At 45.9% G+C, this 20,081-nt stretch overlaps 1 protein-coding gene across 2 annotated transcripts in view; it reads right to left on the minus strand.

Moving 5' to 3' along the window:
- ppil2 (peptidylprolyl isomerase (cyclophilin)-like 2) overlaps positions 1 to 16,380 on the minus strand; it is a 33,375-nt gene extending 16,995 nt beyond the window's left edge. The window contains exons 1-10 of one of the 2 annotated variants that reach the window (XM_042331188.1): positions 16,225 to 16,380; positions 13,934 to 13,983; positions 13,739 to 13,784; positions 13,526 to 13,588; positions 13,148 to 13,199; positions 7,923 to 7,974; positions 7,418 to 7,509; positions 3,716 to 3,805; positions 3,495 to 3,570; positions 1,479 to 1,639 (exon numbers count right to left, since the gene is read on the minus strand). In XM_042331188.1, coding sequence (XP_042187122.1) covers positions 1,479 to 1,639; positions 3,495 to 3,570; positions 3,716 to 3,805; positions 7,418 to 7,509; positions 7,923 to 7,974; positions 13,148 to 13,199; positions 13,526 to 13,588; positions 13,739 to 13,784; positions 13,934 to 13,983; positions 16,225 to 16,256 — 714 coding nt within the window. In that variant the 5' untranslated portion in view covers positions 16,257 to 16,380. Of the gene's footprint in view, positions 1 to 1,478; positions 1,640 to 3,494; positions 3,571 to 3,715; positions 3,806 to 7,417; positions 7,510 to 7,922; positions 7,975 to 13,147; positions 13,200 to 13,525; positions 13,589 to 13,738; positions 13,785 to 13,933; positions 13,984 to 15,778; positions 16,092 to 16,224 lie in introns of those variants that run through there. The other variant, XM_042331189.1, reaches the window with a different exon arrangement.
- Positions 16,381 to 20,081: the final 3,701 nt, after the last annotated feature.

The raw sequence follows: 20,081 nt of genomic DNA on the forward strand, positions 1-20,081 counted from the left end.
AGCAGACACCCCTGGCTACACCCCACAGAGGACAGTCCCCTACAGACACCCCTACAGCCCAGACACCCCTGGCTGCTACAGAGAGGACAGTCTGGCTATAGACACCTCTACAGCCCTACACCTCTGGCAGCCCACAGCTCTACAGTCTGGCTCTACACCCCTACAGCTCACAGACAAACCTGGCTGCCCAGAGCAGGACGGTCACCTCTATAGAGACCCTACACCTCTACAGACAAACCTGGCTGCCCACAGAGGACAGTCTACACCCCTACAGCTCTACACCCCTACAGCTCTACACCCCTAAGCTCTGCCCAGCTCTACAGCCCTACAGCTCTACAGCCCTACACCCCTACAGCTCTACACCCCTACAGCTGCCTACACCCCTACAGCTCTACACCCCTACAGCCCTACACCCCTACAGCTTATGGCCAACAGTAGTGCACTGCTCCCACTACCCAACATTCCTGTTTCCCAGAAGTAGGACACGGCAGAACAGTGGGAACGTCGCCTGGTCGGGCAGTGACCTCTTAGAACGTTAACAACACCCAGACAGACTGACGTTACCATGGTGACTCCCCTCACACCAACATCTTTCAGCCCAGCCACCAATGAGGAAAACACTGACTAGGTACAGACGCGGAGAGGACAGTCTGGCTATAGAGACCGATCGTCACAGACAAACCTGGCTGCCCAGAAAGGAGAGTCTGGCAAACAGGAACATAGAGACCATCTCAAACAAACCTGGCTGCCCAGAGAGGAGAGTCCTATAGAGACCTCGTCACAGACAAACCTGGCTGCCCAGAGAGGAGAGTCTGGCTATAGAGACCGGTCGTCACAGACAAACCTGGCTGCCCAGAGAGACCAGTCTGGCTATAGAGACCGGTCGTCACAGACAAACCTGGCTGCCCAGAGGAGAGTCTGGCTATAGAGCCCGGTGGTCACAGACAAACCTGGCTGCCCAGAGAGGACAGTCTGGTTATAGAGACCGGTCGTCACAGACAAACCTGGCTGCCCAGAGAGGCAGTCTGGCTATAGAGACCGGAGTCCAGACAAACCTGGCTGCCCAGAGAGGACAGTCTGGCTATAGAGACCAGAGCCAGACAAACCTGGCTGCCCAGAGAGTGAGTCTGGCTATAGAGACCTATGGCCGTCACAGACAAATCTGGCTGCCCAGAGACCAGAGTCTGGCTATAGAGACCTGTAGACCAGACAAACCTGGCTGCCCAGAGAGGACGGTCTGGTTAGATAGAGACCTATGGTCATCACAGACAAACCTGGCTGCCCAGAGAGGACAGTCTGGCTATAGAGACCGGTCGTCACAGACAAACCTGGCTGCCCAGAGAGGAGAGTCTGGCTATAGAGACCGGTCGTCACAGACAAACCTGGCTGTCCAGAGAGGACAGTCTGTTTCCACTACTATTATCATTGATACCTTAAGAAAGACAGACAGACAGACAGACAGGGGTCAGTGTCATCACCGCGTTAAGTTTGTCGGTCTTCTTGGCCTGTGGTTCCTTCATGGTGGAGGCCAGTAGAGCGTCTCCTTTATAATCCTTATAGAGCTCAGCCAGGGTCTCTCTGGTCTCCATGTTCGTACTGTTCAGGTGGTAACCAGGGTCCAGCTTAGCCTTCTCCTCATCTACACACAGCAAAAACATTGGAGTTTAGAAAAACAACTTCCTCCTCAACGCCATCTCAAACAGGAACATCCAGAGAGGTCCTTCCTTCAAACATCCCCTACCCCTACATAGTGCACTACTTTAGACCAGAGCCCTATGGCCCCCTACCCCCTACATAGTGCACTACTGTAGACCAGAGCCCTATGGCCCCCTACATAGTGCACTACTTTAGACCAGAGCCCTATGGCCCACTACATAGTGCACTACTTTAGACCAGAGCCCTATGGCCCCCTACATAGTGCACTACTGTAGACCAGAGCCCTATGGTCCCCTACATAGTGCACTACTTCAGACCAGAGCCCTATGGCCCCCTACATAGTGCACTACTTTAGACCAGAGCCCTATGGCCGCCTACATAGTGCACTACTTTAGACCAGAGCCCTATGGCCCCCTACATAGTGCACTACTGTAGACCAGAGCCCTATGGCCCCCTACCCCCTATATAGTGCACTACTGTAGACCAGAGCCCTATGGCCCCTACATAGTGCACTACTGTAGACCAGAGCCTTATGGCCCCCTACATAGTGCACTACTTAGACCAGAGCCCTATGGCCCCCTACATAGTGCACTACTTTAGACCAGAGCCCTATGGCCCCCTATATAGTGCACTACTTTAGACCAGAGCCCTATGGCCCCTACCCCTATATAGTGCACTACTTTAGACCAGAGCCCTATGGCCCCCTACATAGTGCACTACTTTAGACCAGAGCCCTATGGCACCCTACATAGTGCACTACTTTAGACCAGAGCCCTATGGCCCCCTACATAGTGCACAACTTTAGACCAGAGCCCTATGGCCCCCTACATAGTGCACTACTTTAGACCAGAGCCCTATGGCCCCCTACATAGTGCACTACTTTAGACCAGAGCCCTATGGCCCCCTACATAGTGCACTACTTTAGACCAGAGCCCTATGGACCCCTACCCCCTATATAGTGCACTACTGTAGACCAGAGCCCTATGGCACCCCATAGTGCACTACTTTAGACCAGAGCCCTATGGCCCCTACATAGTGCACTACTTTAGACCAGAGCCCTATGGACCCCTACCCCCTATATAGTGCACTACTGTAGACCAGAGCCCTATGGCCCCCTACATAGTGCACTACTGTAGACCAGAGCCCTATGGCCCCCTACATAGTGCACTACTGTAGACCAGAGCCCTATGGCCCCTACATAGTGCACTACTGTAGACCAGAGCCCTATGGGCCCCTACCCCCTATATAGTGCACTACTTTAGACCAGAGCCCTATGGCCCCTACATAGTGCACTACTTTAGACCAGAGCCCTATGGCCCCCTACCCTCTATATAGTGCACTACTTTAGACCAGAGCCCTATGGCCCCTACATAGTGCACTACTTTAGACCAGAGCCCTATGGGCCCCTACATAGTGCACTACTTTAGACCAGAGCCCTATGGCCCCCTACCCCTATATAGTGCACTACTTTAGACCAGAGCCCTATGGCCCCCTACATAGTGCACTACTGTAGACCAGAGCACAATGGCCCCCTACCCTCTATATAGTGCACTACTTTAGACCAGAGCCCTATGGACCTGATTCCCTATATAGTGCACTACTGTAGACCAGAGCCCTATGGCCCCCTACCCTCTATATAGTGCACTACTTTAGACCAGAGCCCTATGGCCCCCTACCCTCTATATAGTGCACTACTTTAGACCAGAGCCCTATGGCCCCCTACATAGTGCACTACTTTAGACCAGAGCCCTATGGCCCCCTACTTTAGACCAGAACCGTATGGTGCAATAGCTAGGGAATAGTTGACCATCTGGGAATCAGACCAAACATTTACCCACCAGGGTCCAGTACTTTGAGGTTGTTCTTGACGTGGAAGAAGTCCGAGACATTGAACTTATCCAGGTTGGTTGGATCCTGTTGTGTAGAAACAAACACCAGAAAAAGTTAAGGACTCAGGACTACATTTACAACCTGAATCCTACATTTCCCATGATGCTTATAGCAGGCTTCAGGCCCAGAACAGACATGATGTAGATCAGTAAACATCCACATTGAATACCTGCAGGGTGATGATGTCCTGTCTGGTGAAAGGTTCATCAGAGAGCAGGTCTCTGTAACTCTTCGTCTTGACGTTGAGCTGTTCCACAGCCTGAGGTAAACACACTTCTTAGAAACAACGTGTGGAATCATCATCATCATCATCAGGTGGGTGCTAATTTAACCTTTAACTAGGCAAGTCAGTTAAGAACAAATTCTTATTTTCAATGACAGCCTAGGAACAGTGGGTTAACTGCCTTGTTCAGGGACAGAATGACAGATTCTAACCACTAGGCTACCTGCTGGTTACTAGTCCAACACTAACCACTAGGCTACCTGCTGGTTACTGGTCCAACACTAACCACTGGGCTACCTGCTGGTTACTAGTCCAACGCTCTAACCACTAGGCTACCTGCTGGTTACTAGTCCAACACTAACCACTAGGCTACCTGCTGGTCACTGGTCCAACGCTCTAACCACTAGGCTACCTGCTGGTTACTAGTCCAACACTAACCACTAGGCTACCTGCTGGTTACTAGTCCAACGCTCTAACCACTAGGCTACCTGTCTCTAACCACTAGGCTACCTGCTGGTTACTAGTCCAACACTCTAACCACTAGGCTACCTGCTGGTTACTAGTGCAACACTCTAACCACTAGGCTACCTGCTGGTTACTAGTTCAACCCTCTAACCACTAGACTACCTGCTGGTTACTAGCCCAACCCTCTAACCACTAGGCTACCTGCTGGTTACTAGTCCAACGCTCTAACCACTAGGCTACCTGCTGGTTACTAGTCCAACACTCTAACCACTAGGCTACCTGCTGGTTACTGGTCCAACACTCTAACCACTAGGCTACCTGCTGGTTACTAGTCCAACACTAACCACTAGGCTACCTGCTGGTCACTGGCCCAACGCTCTAACCACTAGGCTACCTGCTGGTTACTAGTCCAACACTCTAACCACTAGGCTACCTGCTGGTTACTGGCCCAACGCTCTAACCACTAGACTACCTGCTGGTTACTAGTCCAACACTAACCACTACGTTACCTGCTGGTTACTAGGCTACCTGCTGCCCCTTATATTCCAGAGGAGTTGGGTTAAATGTAGAAGACACATTTCAGTTGAATTCATTCAGTTGTATAACTGACTAGGTACCCCCCTTTTAATAGTGTTGTAGCTGTGGTAAAACCATTATAACTGACTAGGTACCCCCCTTTTAATAGTGTTATAATGGTTTTACCACAGCTACTACTGACTAGGTACCCTCCTTTCCCTTTTAATAGTGTTGTAGCTGTGGTAAAACCATTATAACTGACTAGGTACCCCCCTTTTAATAGCGTTGTAGCTGTGGTAAAACCATTATAACTGACTAGGTACCCCCCTTTTAATAGCGTTGTAGCTGTGGTAAAACCATTATAACTGACTAGGTACCCCCTTTTAATAGTGTTGTAGCTGTGGTAAAACCATTATAACTGACTAGGTACCCCCTTTTAATAGTGTTGTAGCTGTGGTAAAACCATTATAACTGACTAGGTACCCCCTTTTAATAGTGTTGTAGCTGTGGTAAAACCATTATAACTGACTAGGTACCCCCTTTTAATAGTGTTGTAGCTGTGGTAAAACCATTATAACTGACTAGGTACCCCCCTTTCCCTTTTAATAGTGTTGTAGCTGTGGTAAAACCATTATAACTGACTAGGTACCCCCCTTTCCCTAGATTTGTCCTATTTCACACCAGTGTGTATTAATATATGTGAATTGGAAATGTGTTTTTGTTGCATATCCCAACTCCCCCTTGAGACACCCTCAGAGAGTGGGGTCACGGCCAGGGTCAGTCATCCCCTACGGCGACCCTGGGGCAGTCAACCCCTACGGCGACCCTGGGGCAGTCAGGATTGAGAGTCAGAGTGGGGTCACGGCCAGGGGCAGTCATCCCCTACGGCGACCCTGGGGCAGTCAGGGTTGAGAGTCAGAGTGGGGTCACGGCCAGGGTCAGTCATCCCCTACGGCGACCCTGGGGCAGTCAACCCCTACGGCGACCCTGGGGCAGTCATCCCCTACGGCGACCCTGGGGCAGTCATCCCCTACGGCGACCCTGGGGCAGTCAGGATTGAGAGTCAGAGTGGGGTCACGGCCAGGGTCAGTCATCCCCTACGGCGACCCTGGGGCAGTCAACCCCTACGGCGACCCTGGGGCAGTCAGGATTGAGAGTCAGAGTGGGGTCACGGCCAGGGGCAGTCATCCCCTACGGCGACCCTGGGGCAGTCAGGGTTGAGAGTCAGAGTGGGGTCACGGCCAGGGTCAGTCATCCCCTACGGCGACCCTGGGGCAGTCATCCCCTACGGCGACCCTGGGGCAGTCATCCCCTACGGCGACCCTGGGGCAGTCAGGATTGAGAGTCAGAGTGGGGTCACGGCCAGGGTCAGTCATCCCCTACGGCGACCCTGGGGCAGTCAGGGTTGAGAGTCAGAGTGGGGTCACGGCCAGGGTCAGTCATCCCTACGGCGACCCTGGGGCAGTCAGGGTTGAGAGTCAGAGTGGGGTCACGGCCAGGGTCAGTCATCCCCTACGGCGACCCTGGGGCAGTCATCCCCTACGGCGACCCTGGGGCAGTCAGGATTGAGAGTCAGAGTGGGGTCACGGCCAGGGTCAGTCATCCCCTACGGCGACCCTGGGGCAGTCAGGATTGAGAGTCAGAGTGGGGTCACGGCCAGGGTCAGTCATCCCCTACGGCGACCCTGGGGCAGTCATCCCCTACGGCGACCCTGGGGCAGTCAGGGTTGAGAGTCAGAGTGGGGTCACGGCCAGGGTCAGTCATCCCCTACGGCGACCCTGGGGCAGTCATCCCCTACGGCGACCCTGGGGCAGTCATCCCACGGCGACCCTGGGGCAGTCAGGATCGAGAGTCAGAGTGGGGTCACGGCCAGGGTCAGTCATCCCCTACGGCGACCCTGGGGCAGTCAGGGTTGAGAGTCAGAGTGGGGTCACGGCCAGGGTCAGTCATCCCCTACGGCGACCCTGGGGCAGTCAGGGTTGAGAGTCAGAGTGGGGTCACGGCCAGGGTCAGTCATCCCCTACGGCGACCCTTCATCTACGGCGACCCTGGGGCAGTCAGGATTGAGAGTCAGAGTGGGGTCACGGCCAGGGTCAGTCATCCCCTACGGCGACCCTGGGGCAGTCAGGATTGAGAGTCAGAGTGGGGTCACGGCCAGGGTCAGTCACCACGGCGACCCTGGGGCAGTCATCCCCTACGGCGACCCTGGGGCAGTCAGGATTGAGAGTCAGAGTGGGGTCACGGCCAGGGTCAGTCATCCCCTACGGCGACCCTGGGGCAGTCAGGATTGAGAGTCAGAGTGGGGTCACGGCCAGGGTCAGTCATCCCCTACGGCGACCCTGGGGCAGTCATCCCCTACGGCGACCCTGGGGCAGTCAGGATTGAGAGTCAGAGTGGGGTCACGGCCAGGGTCAGTCATCCCCTACGGCGACCCTGGGGCAGTCAGGATTGAGAGTCAGAGTGGGGTCACGGCCAGGGTCAGTCATCCCCTACGGCGACCCTGGGGCAGTCAGGGTTGAGAGTCATGCTCTAATGCACGTCCCTAGATTTATCTCTTCCTGGTTCGATCCAGTGACCTTTCGCTTACTGGCCCATCGCCCTAACCACTAGGCTACCTGCCGCCCTCGTGTGTGTGTGTGCGTGTTAAACCCCCCCAGAATATCTTACCTCGTGAGAGAACACATTGCCAGTGAGCTTGTTGGTGACGATATGGGAGTTGTTTGTGAAGACTGTGTACAGGACGGGACAGTGGTATTTACCTGGCCAAATGAAAAAGCAGGGTAGTTACCATGACGCTCCCGTGGTCAGTTAGCAGTCTGTCCTACGATGACGGCCCTGTGGTCAGTTAGCAGTCTGTCCTACGATGACGGCCCTGTGGTCAGTTAGCAGTCTGTCCTATGACGACGGCCCTGTGGTCAGTTAGCAGTCTGTCCTACGACGACGCTCCCGTGGTCAGTTAGCAGTCTGTCCTACGATGACGGCCCTGTGGTCAGTTAGCAGTCTGTCCTATGACGACGGCCCCGTGGTCAGTTAGCAGTCTGTCCTACGATGACGGCCCCGCGGTCAGTTAGCAGTCTGTCCCACGATGACGGTCCTGCGGTCAGTTAGACTTGAGACTAAAGTTGGGAATGAAGGTCGTTCGGAACGCTTTGAATATCACTGAAAAACCTACCATCGTTGTTCTTGGCGAAGTTTAGCTTGATGAGGGACTTCGCTTCCAGTTTCTGAGGGAGAAGAGAAGGAATGAGAATGTGCCTTTGAATGAAGAGATAAAACTGTCCAGTTTGAGTATTTGTTGCAGCTCGTTCCAGTCGCTAGCTGCAGCGAACTGAAAAGTGGAGCGACCCAGGGATGTGTTTGCTTTGGGGACCTTTAACAAAATATGACTGGCAGAATGGGTGTTGTATGTGGAGGATGAGGGCTGCAGTAGGTATCCCAGGGGGGAGTGAGGCCTAAGAGGGTTTTATAAATAAGCATCAACCAGTGGGTCTTGTGACGGGTATAAAGAGATGACCAGTTTACAGAGGAGTACAGAGAGCAGTGATGCGTCTTATTTTATTTATCCGTTATTTTACCAGGTAAATTGACTGAGAACACGTTATCATTTGCAGCAACAACCTGGGGAATAGTTACAGGGAGAGGAGGGGGATGAATGAGCCAATTGTAAGCTATTGGTGGCAAATCAGATGGCCGAATGGTAAAGAACATCTAATAATGTACTGGCTCAAATTGATGATTCATTAATTATAAAGGAGCCAATTGGTTTTCTACCCTAAGTTGAAGAGGCAATGTTCTAATACATTTTAAAACACACAAGAGACCAGCAAAATGGACAGTGTGGAGCTATAGCAGGAACAGCGGCCTCTAATGGTCAAATACGGGTACATTATGGTAAATAATGCTGGTGACTAAAATGACTAATTTACTCTGATTGGTTTTAAAAAAAAAAGCTTTTTTTTTTTTTTTTTTTTTTAGATAGCCGCAGGAGTGGCTTCGGGACAAGTTTCTGAATGTCCGTGTGTGGCCCAGCCAGAGCCCAGTCTTGAATCCGAGCATATGTGGAGACCTGAGAATAGCTGTGCAGCGACAATCCCCATTCAACCTGACAGCTTGAGAGTATCAGCAGAGAAGAATGTGAGGAACTTCCCAAATACAGATGTGCCAAGCTTGTAGCGTCAAACCCGACAAGACTAGAGGATGTACAGTGCCTTGCGAAAGTATTCGGTCCCCTTGAACTTTGCGACCTTTTGCCACATTTCAGGCTTCAAACATAGATATAAAACTGTATTTTTTTGTGAAGAATCAACAAGTGGGACACAATCATGAAGTGGAACGACATTTATTGGATATTTCAAACTTTTTTAACAAATCAAAAACGGAAAAATTGGGCGTGCAAAATTATTCAGCCCCTTTACTTTCAGTGCAGCAAACTCTCTCCAGAAGTTCAGTGAGGATCTCTGAATGATCCAATGTTGACCTAAATGACTAATGATGATAAATACAATCCACCTGTGTGTAATCAAGTCTCCGTATAAATGCACCTGCACAAAAAATACAGTTTTATATCTTTATGTTTGAAGCCTGAAATGTGGAAAAAGGTCGCAAAGTTCAAGGGGGCCGAATACTTTCGCAAGGCACTGTAATCACTGCCAATGGTGCTTCAACAAAGTACTGAGTCAAGGGTCTGAATACTTACAGTTGAAGTAGGAAGTTTACGTACACTTGTGTTGGAGTCATTAAAACTCATTTTTCAACCACTCCACAAATTTCTTGTTAAACAAACTATAGTTTTGAGAAGTCGGTTAGGACATCTACTTTGTGCAGGACACAAGTCATTTTTACAACAATTATTTACAGACAGATTAGTTCACTTATATTTCACTGTATCACAATTCCAGTGGGTCAGAACACTAAGTTGACTGTGCCTTTAAACAGCTTGGAAAACTCCAGAAAATTATGTCTTGGCTTTAGAAGCTTCTGATAGGCTAATTGACATCATTTGAGTCAATTGGAGGTGTACCTGTGGATGTATTTCAAGGCCTACCTTCAAACTCAGTGCCTCTTTGCTTGACATTATGGGAAAATCAACAGAAATCAGCCAAGACCTCATAAAATAAATTGGAGACCTCCACAAGTCTGGTCCATCCTTGGGAGCAATTTCCAAACGCCGAAGGTACCACGTTCATTTGTACAAACAATAGTACGTAAGTATAAAAACCATGGGACCACACAGCTGTCATACCGCTCAGGAAGGAGATGCGTTCTGTCTCCTAGAGATGAATGTGCTTTAGTGCAAATCAATCCCAGAACAGCAAAGGACCTTGTGAAGATGCTGGAGGAAACAGGTACAAAAGTATCTATATCCACAGTAAAACGAGTCCTATATCGACATAACCTGAAAGGCAGCTCAGCAAGGAAGAAGCCACTGCTCCAAAACAGCCATGGTCTGATGAAACAAAAATAGAACTGTTTGGCCATAATTATGTTTGGAGGAAAAAGGTGGAGCCTTGCAAGCCGAAGAACACCATCCAAACCGTGAAGCACGGGGGTGGCAGCATCATGTTGTGGGGGTGCTTAGCTGCAGGAGGGACTGGTGCACTTCACAAAATAGATGGTATGAGGAAGGAAAGTTGTGGATATATTGAAGCAACATCTCAAGACATCTGTCAGGAAGTTAAAGCTTAGTCGCAAATGGGTCTTCCAAATGGACAATGACCCCAAGCCTGCTTCCAAAGTTGTGGCAAAATGGCTTAAGGACAACAAAGTCAAGGTATTGGAGTGGCCATCACAAAACCCTGACCTGAGGCCTACAAACCTGACTCAGTTACACCAGCTCTGTCAGGAGGAAATGGGCCAAAATTCATCCAACTTATTGTGGGAAGCTTGTGGAAGGCTACCCTTTTTACTAGGATTACATTTCAGGAATTGTGAAAAATGTAGTTTAAATGTATTTGGCTAAGGTGTATGTAAACTTACATACAGTTGAAGTCGAAAATGTGATATTTCCATTTATTTTTTATTATAAATTTGTAAACATTTCGAAAAATCTGTTTTGCCTTGTCATTATGGGGTAGTGCGTGTAGATTAATGAGGAAAACAACTATTTATTACATTTTATTATATGGCTAACAAAATGTGTGAAAAGTCACGGGGTCTGAATACTTTCCGAATGCACTGTCTATCTTCACGAGAATACATTAGATAGTATGAAGAACCAATACGCCAAGATGCAGCTCCATACTACTTGTCAAACAAAGAACTGATACTGTATACTGGTTGTTTTTTTATTTAATTTAACTGTTGTTGGTGTGGGATTGGTGTGTGTGTGTGTGGGGGGGGGTCCATTTGATACAACTTACCCATTAGAAGGAAGAAGTTTGGTCCAAATTGGATGTTGGATATAATATTGAATACTATAATTATTTTTTTAATGCCAATTTGGGTGCAAAACCTTAATTTATCAGAGATCACATTAAGATGTTTACAAAATAATGCTTCAGAAATTATAATCATCTGTTACTAACTACAGAAACGATTTCAGAACAGGCTCAGATGGTGGAAGCTGAAATCTTCTTTCTTGTGCTTTGAGGTGGAACGACACCTGAATTATTCCTTCACAAGTAGAGAGAGAGCAAGAGCCTCAGCAGGACTAGTCCAGACGTATCTAGAACAGGGATAAACAACCACAGCCTCAGCAGGACTAGTCCAGACGTAGCTAGAACAGGGATAAACAACCACAGCCTCAGCAGGACTAGTCCAGACGTAGCTAGAACAGGGATAAACAACCACAGCCTCAGCACGACTAGTCCAGACGTATCTAGAACAGGGATAAACAACCACAGCATCAGCAGGACTAGTCCAGACGTAGCTAGAACAGGGATGAACAACCACAGCCTCAGCAGGACTAGTCCAGATGTATCTAGAACAGGGATGAACAACCACAGCCTCAGCAGGACTAGTCCAGATGTATCTAGAACAGGGATGAACAACCACAGCCTCAGCAGGACTAGTCCAGACATAGCTAGAACAGGGATAAACAACCACAGCCTCAGCAGGACTAGTCCAGACGTAGCTAGAACAGGGATAAACAACCACAGCACGACTAATCCAGACGTATCTAGAACAGGGATAAACAACCACAGCCTCAGCAGGACTAGTCCAGACGTAGCTAGAACAGGGATAAACAACCACAGCCTCAGCAGGACTAGTCCAGACGTATCTAGAACAGGGATAAACAACCACAGCCTCAGCAGGACTAGTCCAGACGTATCTAGAACAGGGATAAACAACCACAGCCTCAGCAGGACTAGTCCAGACGTAGCTAGAACAGGGATGAACAACCACAGCAGGACTAGTCCAGACGTATCTAGAACAGGGATAAACAACCACAGCAGGACTAGTCCAGACGTATCTAGAACAGGGATAGACAACCACAGGTACAGTAGGATTTGGTTCCAACTTGGCACCACACCTGACCAACTGAGCTAATTGATTGTCTTAATTCAATACGCCTGGTTTTCCAAGTCGGGTTTCAACCAAACATGTTTTGTACCTTCAGCACTTCGGGACCAGGGTTATTTACCACCCCCAGGTCTAGAAACATCCCTCTGCAGCCAGACTAATCAACCCTGACAGGGTTATTTACCCCCGGTCTAGAAACATCCCTCTGCAGTCAGACTAATCAACCCTGACAGGGTTATTTACCCCCCGGTCTAGAAACATCCCTCTGCAGCCAGACTAATCAACCCTGACAGGGTTATTTACCCCCCCCTGGTCTAGAAACATCCCTCTGCAGCCAGACTAATCAACCCTGACAGCAGGATCCAGCTGGACGGACACACATTAAGTGTCGCTCTCTCACCCACACACTGACACATGTGCTCGCTGATTGATACGATCACGTCTCATCTATCAGTTGGTGCACATGTAAATATTATCATTATTATAAACCTGTCATGGCGTGACCTGGACATGTGTTTTATCCACCAAGTTGAAACTCAGTTACTTTAATTGAGGAAAGAATGGTAGCTGGTGTGCTAGGGGGGCTTCCCTGTAAAGTCCACATGGGAAGACATGCACTCAGCCAGAGAGGAAGAGGCCAAGCCAGAGGTTTCACTCTGTAACCTAAATCTGTCCAAAATATGTCCAATGCGTTACTATGGGCTTATTTTGGACCGAAGCTTGTCGCCTTCCCGCCTTTGGGATAACGACTCTGATCGTTGGGACGGAGTCATGAGCATCTTGTCATTATATACAGATCTCTGACTCAGACGACCGTCTCAACATGCTGTGGCGGTTGACTCCCTCCAGTGGCTGGGAGAGGTACTGTCATGCTTAAAATAATCTATTTCTTAGACCTGTCAGGAACAATCCTGTTGTGGTTGGTTGACTACTTACCTCTCCAGAGATGGGATTGGTGCCAAACTTCTTTATCCAAGGAACGATGCTCCTAAAAGCACAGGACACAGAGGGGATTGGTCAACACTACAGGCTGGTTTATACTTACTCTACGTATACAAAGCAAGAATGCTTAGCATGGTAATCCTGCGTCGAGATAAATCAAGGGGCTGTTCACGCCTGCGTGGGTTTTGCTACGCAATGCCATTTATGCGTAGCTACTTGTAGTTATGTCATACGTACATACGTTGGTTATAGACCAGGCTTCAAAATGACAGTACTATTACAGATTTCAGCTTCCCTTTTCCATCAGTAAACAACCTTCCAGACTAAACCAGCCAGGGTATATCATAGAACTACATATAGATCTCTACTCACAGCAGGTCAAAGACGATTCCCTCGGGAGTGCACATGGGATATTCAAACGGCTGCAGAGACAAGCTGAAATGGGACAGGGGTAAGATTATTGAGTACACACAATTAAAATGTAGCATCACTGCAAAGACCTTACATTCAACACTAAGGTCGCTAAGGTCTTTTTGCCTCTTACAAACTGTACTTTAGCTCAGGACTGGTGAAATTATGTCTTACCTGCAATGGTCAAATGGAAGACGTCGAAAATTTGACTTTGGAATTTCTTAAAGATATATATTTTTAAAAAAAGACAGAATGCATCAACATTGTTAGTGAAGAACTGTTCCTAATCATCAACATGATTCAGTATGTTGAGTAGTGAACAACTGGGTTCTACTCCACCTCTTAAGGGACAATAGCAAAGAATCCTACCTGATCTTTTCCCTCCATAGAAATGGGTGTACTCAGCACATGTGATGTACCTGGAGACAAAACGAAAAGAAACAAACTGTGACACAGTCCTTGAACTTTAGAAGCAGGATAAAAAAGATGTTACTATCAAACTCAATTGGAAAACTTGGTTAGATGGCAACATGTTCAGAAAACAACATTAAGTCAATGATCCAGCATGGCTAGCATACACAAAGGCTAAAGTTACAAAACGCTGACGAAGTTCTCCCTATCACAAATTAAACCCTACCTAAAAGTTTTGATGACGGTCTGTCAACCGGATTTAAATTGAATAAAATTCGGGCAAATAATAAATAGTTAGCTGAAGTTAAGTTTAGCAAAAGCTAGGTAGTTACTAGCTTGCACCAATTATTATATTGCTAGCACCAATTATTATATTGACATGTCCTCAACGATTGAAGGCAGGCGACATCGGGTGGGAACCATTCTAGCCAATTAATCCTTATTTTAATTAGCACTGGAACACCTAAAGATTTTGCAATTGTTTTAGATGCCATTCCCTCAGGTGTTGCTTTATTATTCAGGAACGTGTCAGGACCTGACCCTCAGAGCCTACCTTCTGTTGACCCTGTTGACTCATCAGTAGGAAAGATTTGTTTCTCTTTTGGTCCATTCAACAACAGAGCGATACGATCCTTGTTTCAGCAGGATGTTGTATCTATACCTTATGTCATGCCTTATTGGAATGGATTTATTGATAATATCTGTTGGAAAAAAGGTTGGATGTTGCCACACACATACCTACTCGTTAACAAAATTAAGGAAGTTTCCTTTAAAATTATTCATAAATATTATCCTGCCAACCACTATATGAAGAAGTTTAAGGAAAACATCAACTCAAATTGCTCCTTTTGTAATGACCACCCAGAAACAGTTGTGCATCTTTTTTGGCATTGTATGCATGTAAGAAAACTGTGGCAATACATCAGTAGGTTTATAATTGAACACATTTATGAAGATTTTACACTATTGTGGAGAGATGTACTGTTTGGATTCTTTACATACAATAGAAATAAGCGGAATCATTTTTATGTAATTAATTTCATTATTCTTTTGGCCAAATTACATATACACAAATGTAAATTTACAAACAGAAAAACAAATTTTTCGTACACCTACAAAACGAAATTGAACTGTATTTTAAGACGGTTAAATGCTCTACTAACAAAAAAGCTGTTAGAATTGTAAGTAATATGCATGTCCCTTAAGGTCCTTGTGTAATTGTAATGTGATATCATACCCCCTAGCCCCGCCCCCAGCCCCGCCCCCAGCTCGATTGTCCATTGTTTGTAATCTATGTATGCTTGTGTTCCCTCATGTGCTTTATGTATTGATTTGTTATTATTAAAAAGAAAAGAAAAATAAATCGGTCTGGTGACGCCGTTACTATGCAACCACCAGCTAGCTGACGGCACCGTGTTTAGCTAGCTAGCTCGTCTGGTTGCTGTTAGCTAGCATATGGACAAACAGTAGTAAGACATGACACGAATTACCACCGGAAACTGCATTCAACTTTTATGAGAACAGGTTGCCCTCGAATGTTAGAGACCTAACGTTAGATAGCAAATCAGAGTTGAAACAAGCCAACTGGAATTTTAGCTGGCCAGGTCGTATTGAAAGCTACGTCATATCAAACCGTATATATATATTAACAGCCAATACATTGGCATGGTAGGAATTACGCTAGCGACGATGATAACCGTTTAGCAAACTAAATACAAGGGTCTGAGTCTGTCTGGCACGACTATAGGGAAAACGTTGGATACAACACGGCGAGAGGGTGAACATAATTCTTCAACATCTTACCAAGTTAGTTAGCGAAGCCAGCTGTAGTCACATATTGGCTACCTAGCAACATGGTGGCCCCCAGCCCACCCAAACCGGGTTGACTCCAAAGTGTCAATGGAAACGGGGCTTGAGAGGGGAGACGTGCGTTTTGTGATCAACAGGCACAAATAAGTCGGGTTTTTTTCTCAGTTGCCGGAATACCACGTGCGTCCACCTACATCTGTACATTTATAACAGCCTAAACATGAACTACGAAACGTATCACCGATCAAATAACCCTCACGTAATTCAACACTGGCATAGACGTCCATACAAAAAGGACACGTCTCGCTTCGTATCTTCCTCTCTGCTAGAGCGGCTAATCTGTTTCTTTGCTCTCTGTTAGTGTAGTAACGTCATTTGGCTGGCTACTTTATCAAGCTTTTTGACGTTACATACTTGAAAATATTATGTTCAGAACTTACATTTTATCCTTCTGATGTTGACGCTTCCCCATTTTGATTGAGGTGTTAATAAATTACTATTAAACTTATTTCATAAACTATGTCGTTAGCTAGACAAAATATCAAAATAGACTTCGTCGTTTGACTAAACCGGAAGTTTTGAATTGTATTCGAGTTTGCGGAAGTACCATTGATACAGAGAGGGAGAATCTATCACAGATAGAACAATGAGACAGATATTTTACCGGATGTATAAATATGAAGCATCCACTTGGCGTTTCCACTCACTGCCAAATATGGTAGTGAGAGGAAGCCCAATACCCGGCAGTTTGAGAGGATTATTTTGTTTATTTTTTGTTACAAACTGGCTTTTGGAAGAAATTATTCGATGAAGCATTAGATCTCAAAACAGTTTTCTGTTCCCAAAACTACAATATGTTATGAACAGAGTGTAGGTTTTGTAGACTTTTCCCTTTGCAAAAGTTTTTTAAAAATTGCTTTGTTTTGGAGTGCAAAGTCGAATATAGGTGTTCCCTAAAGGGAATAATATGCAGATGCTTGCTAGAACGCGCCAATAGGATCTCGCAAGCTCGTGCTTGGATCGACCCACCTCTTTGCTTTTTCTGTCCACTATTACTCATTTATTCCCATTGGAAATGACAGGCTGTGGTTTATCCTGGTTTAGTTATGACAATCTTTGACTCTAGTGCCCAAAAGCAAAGGGAAAGAGATGTAGAACTCTATTGCCCAATTGCAGAAAGGAAAAGGCGAAGCAAGAGATTTTACACAGCCCAAAATCTTTCCAATAATTTTTGTATGGAGGTCAATGAGAGAGTGAGTTGCTAATTAGCTACATTAGGCTTATTTGATAGAATATCATTTTCGTAATGGCTAGGTTGATAAGAATGCACTGGTATATAGCCCCACAATGGAGGTGTCATAATATCCATAAAACCTAGCAGTCAAACAGGAAATTGGTTCCAATCGTTTTTCCCATAGAGGATTTTAAAAACACTTAAAATAAGGTCTGTGTTTCATGTGTACATACCCTGGTGTGACATTTTGAAAACCAATGCTCCTTATAAGACACATCTGCACTCTATACTCCTCTGTAAACTGGTCATCTCTGAATTCCCGTCGCAAGACCCACTGACGCTTATTTATAAAACTCTCTTAGGCCTCACTCCCCCCTATCTGACATATCTACTGCATCCCTCATCCAACACCTGTCCTGCCAGTCACATTCTGTTGAAGGTCCCCAAAGCAAACAAATCCCTGGGTTGCTCGTCTTTTCAGTGAGCTGCAGCTAGCAACTGGAACAAGCTGCAACAAACACTCAAACTGGACAGTTTTATCTCTTAATTCAAAGACTCAATCATGGACACTCTTACTGACAGTTGTGGCTGATTTGCGTGATGTATTGTTGTCTCTACCTTATTGCCCTTTGTGCTGTTGTCTGTGTCCAATAATGTTTGCACCATGTTGTGTTGCTACCATGTTGTGTTGCTACCATGCTGTGTTGCTACCATGTTGTATTGCTGCCATGTTGTGTTGCTACCATGTTGTGTTGCTACCATGCTGTGCTGCTACCATGTTGTATTGCTGCCATGTTGTGTTGCTACCATGTTGTGTTGCTACCATGTTGTGTTGCTACCATGCTGTGTTGCTACCATGTTGTGTTGCTACCATGTTGTGTTGCTACCATGTTGTGTTGCTACCATGCTGTGTTGCTACCATGCTGTGTTGCTACCATGTTGTGTTCTACCATGTTGTCATGTTGTGTTGTCATGTGTTGCTGCCATGCTATGTTGTTGTTTTAGGTCTCTCTTTATGTAGTGTTGTGGTGTCTCTTTTGTCGTGATGTGTGTTTTGGCCTATATTTGATTATATTTATATATATGTATATATATATATATATATACAGTGGGGAGAACAAGTATTTGATACACTGCCGATTTTGTAGGTTTTCCTACTTACAAAGCATGTAGAGGTCTGTCATTTCTATCATTGGTACACTTCAACTGTGAGAGCCGGAATCTAAAACAAAAATCCAGAAAATCACATTGTATGATATTTAAGTAATTCATTTGCATTTTATTGCTCACTAAGTTGAGCACTTAGTGTATCAGGACATTTGCATGTATAGGACTATAGGCTTAGGAGTCCAGTGAATGATATGAATATTTACAAAATAAATATACAAGGAAGAGAGAACCTGAGAGAGAGGCTGCATTCCAAACACGTTATTTTTACTCCCTCAGCGCTAGGCACTTTCCCCCGGGGGAATCCTGGTCGAAAACCGGATGCAGTTTGATTGCCATATTAAGTAGAGTTCCAATTGTCCCTCAATTTAGCTTGAGGGAGCAAGTGAACAACTTTGGTTGTGGGGTTGATATGACCCACAATTCAATGCAAACTGTAGTCACATGTCAAACTCTGGTGGCCGCAAAGTGTCGAATTGAATCAACAAGGCTGCATTTTCGGCATGTCAGAAAAAAGTATGAAGCTAGCTTGCAACAAAAAATATATATATATAGAAATTGATTTTAGTGTTGGCAAATTGGCTTAGTCTCATAGTGAGGAGCCTGTAAAATGTAGCTAGATTCATAAACAGATTTTGGGGAATTCTGAAACGTATTGTTATAAATGACCAAACTATAACGCTAGCTAGCCAGCTATGGGTAACTGTAGCTAGCTACCTGACAGGAGTGATAGCTAGATACGTTAGCTTACTAGATACATTAATAGCTTACGGTTGGTTGTTTTTAAGCTCAACTTCCAGATTTCCACCAAAGACGTTGCCTCTCCGATCATGGGCATACTTGCTTGGGCAAGGGACATTTAACTTGTTATGGCTGCAGGGGCAGTATTGAGTAGCTTGGATGAAAGGTGCCCAGAGGTGCCCAGAGTAAACGGCCTGCTCCTCAGTCCCAGTTGCTAATATATGCATATTATTATTATAATTGGATAGAAAACACTCTGAAGTTTCTAAAACTGTTTGAATGATGTCTGTGAGTATAACAGAACTCATATGTCAGGCAAAAACCTGAGAAGAAATCCAAACAGTAAGTGAGAAATCTGAGGTTGATCGATTTTCAAACCAGGCCCTATTGAATTCACAGTGGGATATGGATGAAGTTGCACTTCCTAGGGCTTCCACTAGATGTCAACCGTCTTTAGAAACTTGAATGAGGCTTCTACTGTGTTGTGGGACTGAATAAGAGCTGAATGAGTCAGTTTACTGGCAGAGAGCCATTTCCTGGTCATGCGCATTTCACATTCAACAGTATTGAAGAATTATGATAAAAGCATCCTAATGATTGATTCTATACTTAGTTTGAAAGGTTTCTTCGACCTGTAATATAACTTTTTGGAGTTTTTGTCCGAAGTTATGCTGGACCTGCACCAGCGTTTGGATATGTCTACCTAACGCCCTAACAATAGTAGCTAGTTGGACATAAATAATGGACATTATCGAGCAAATCAAGCATTTATTGTGGAACTAGGATTCCTGGGAGTGCATTCTGATGAAGATCATCAAAGGTAAGGGAATATTTATCATGTTATTTCTGGTTTCTGTTGACTCCAACATGGCAGCTAATTTTATTATTTTTATTGCGTGGTTTGCTTTTTCCGTAGAGTTTAAAAAAAATATGACACAGCAGTTGCATTAAGGAGAGGTATATCTATAATTCCATGTGTATTATCATCTACATTTATGATGAGTATTTCTGTTGAGTCGATGTGGCTATGCAAAATCACTGGATGTTTTTGGAACTAGTGAACGTAACGAGCCAATGTAAACTCAGATTGTTTTTATATAAATATGAACTTTATCAAACAAAACATACATGTATTGTGTAACATGAAGTCCTATG

This window comes from Oncorhynchus tshawytscha, linkage group LG12, assembly GCF_018296145.1.
Source record: "Oncorhynchus tshawytscha isolate Ot180627B linkage group LG12, Otsh_v2.0, whole genome shotgun sequence".
Classification (NCBI taxonomy): Eukaryota; Metazoa; Chordata; class Actinopteri; order Salmoniformes; family Salmonidae; genus Oncorhynchus; species Oncorhynchus tshawytscha.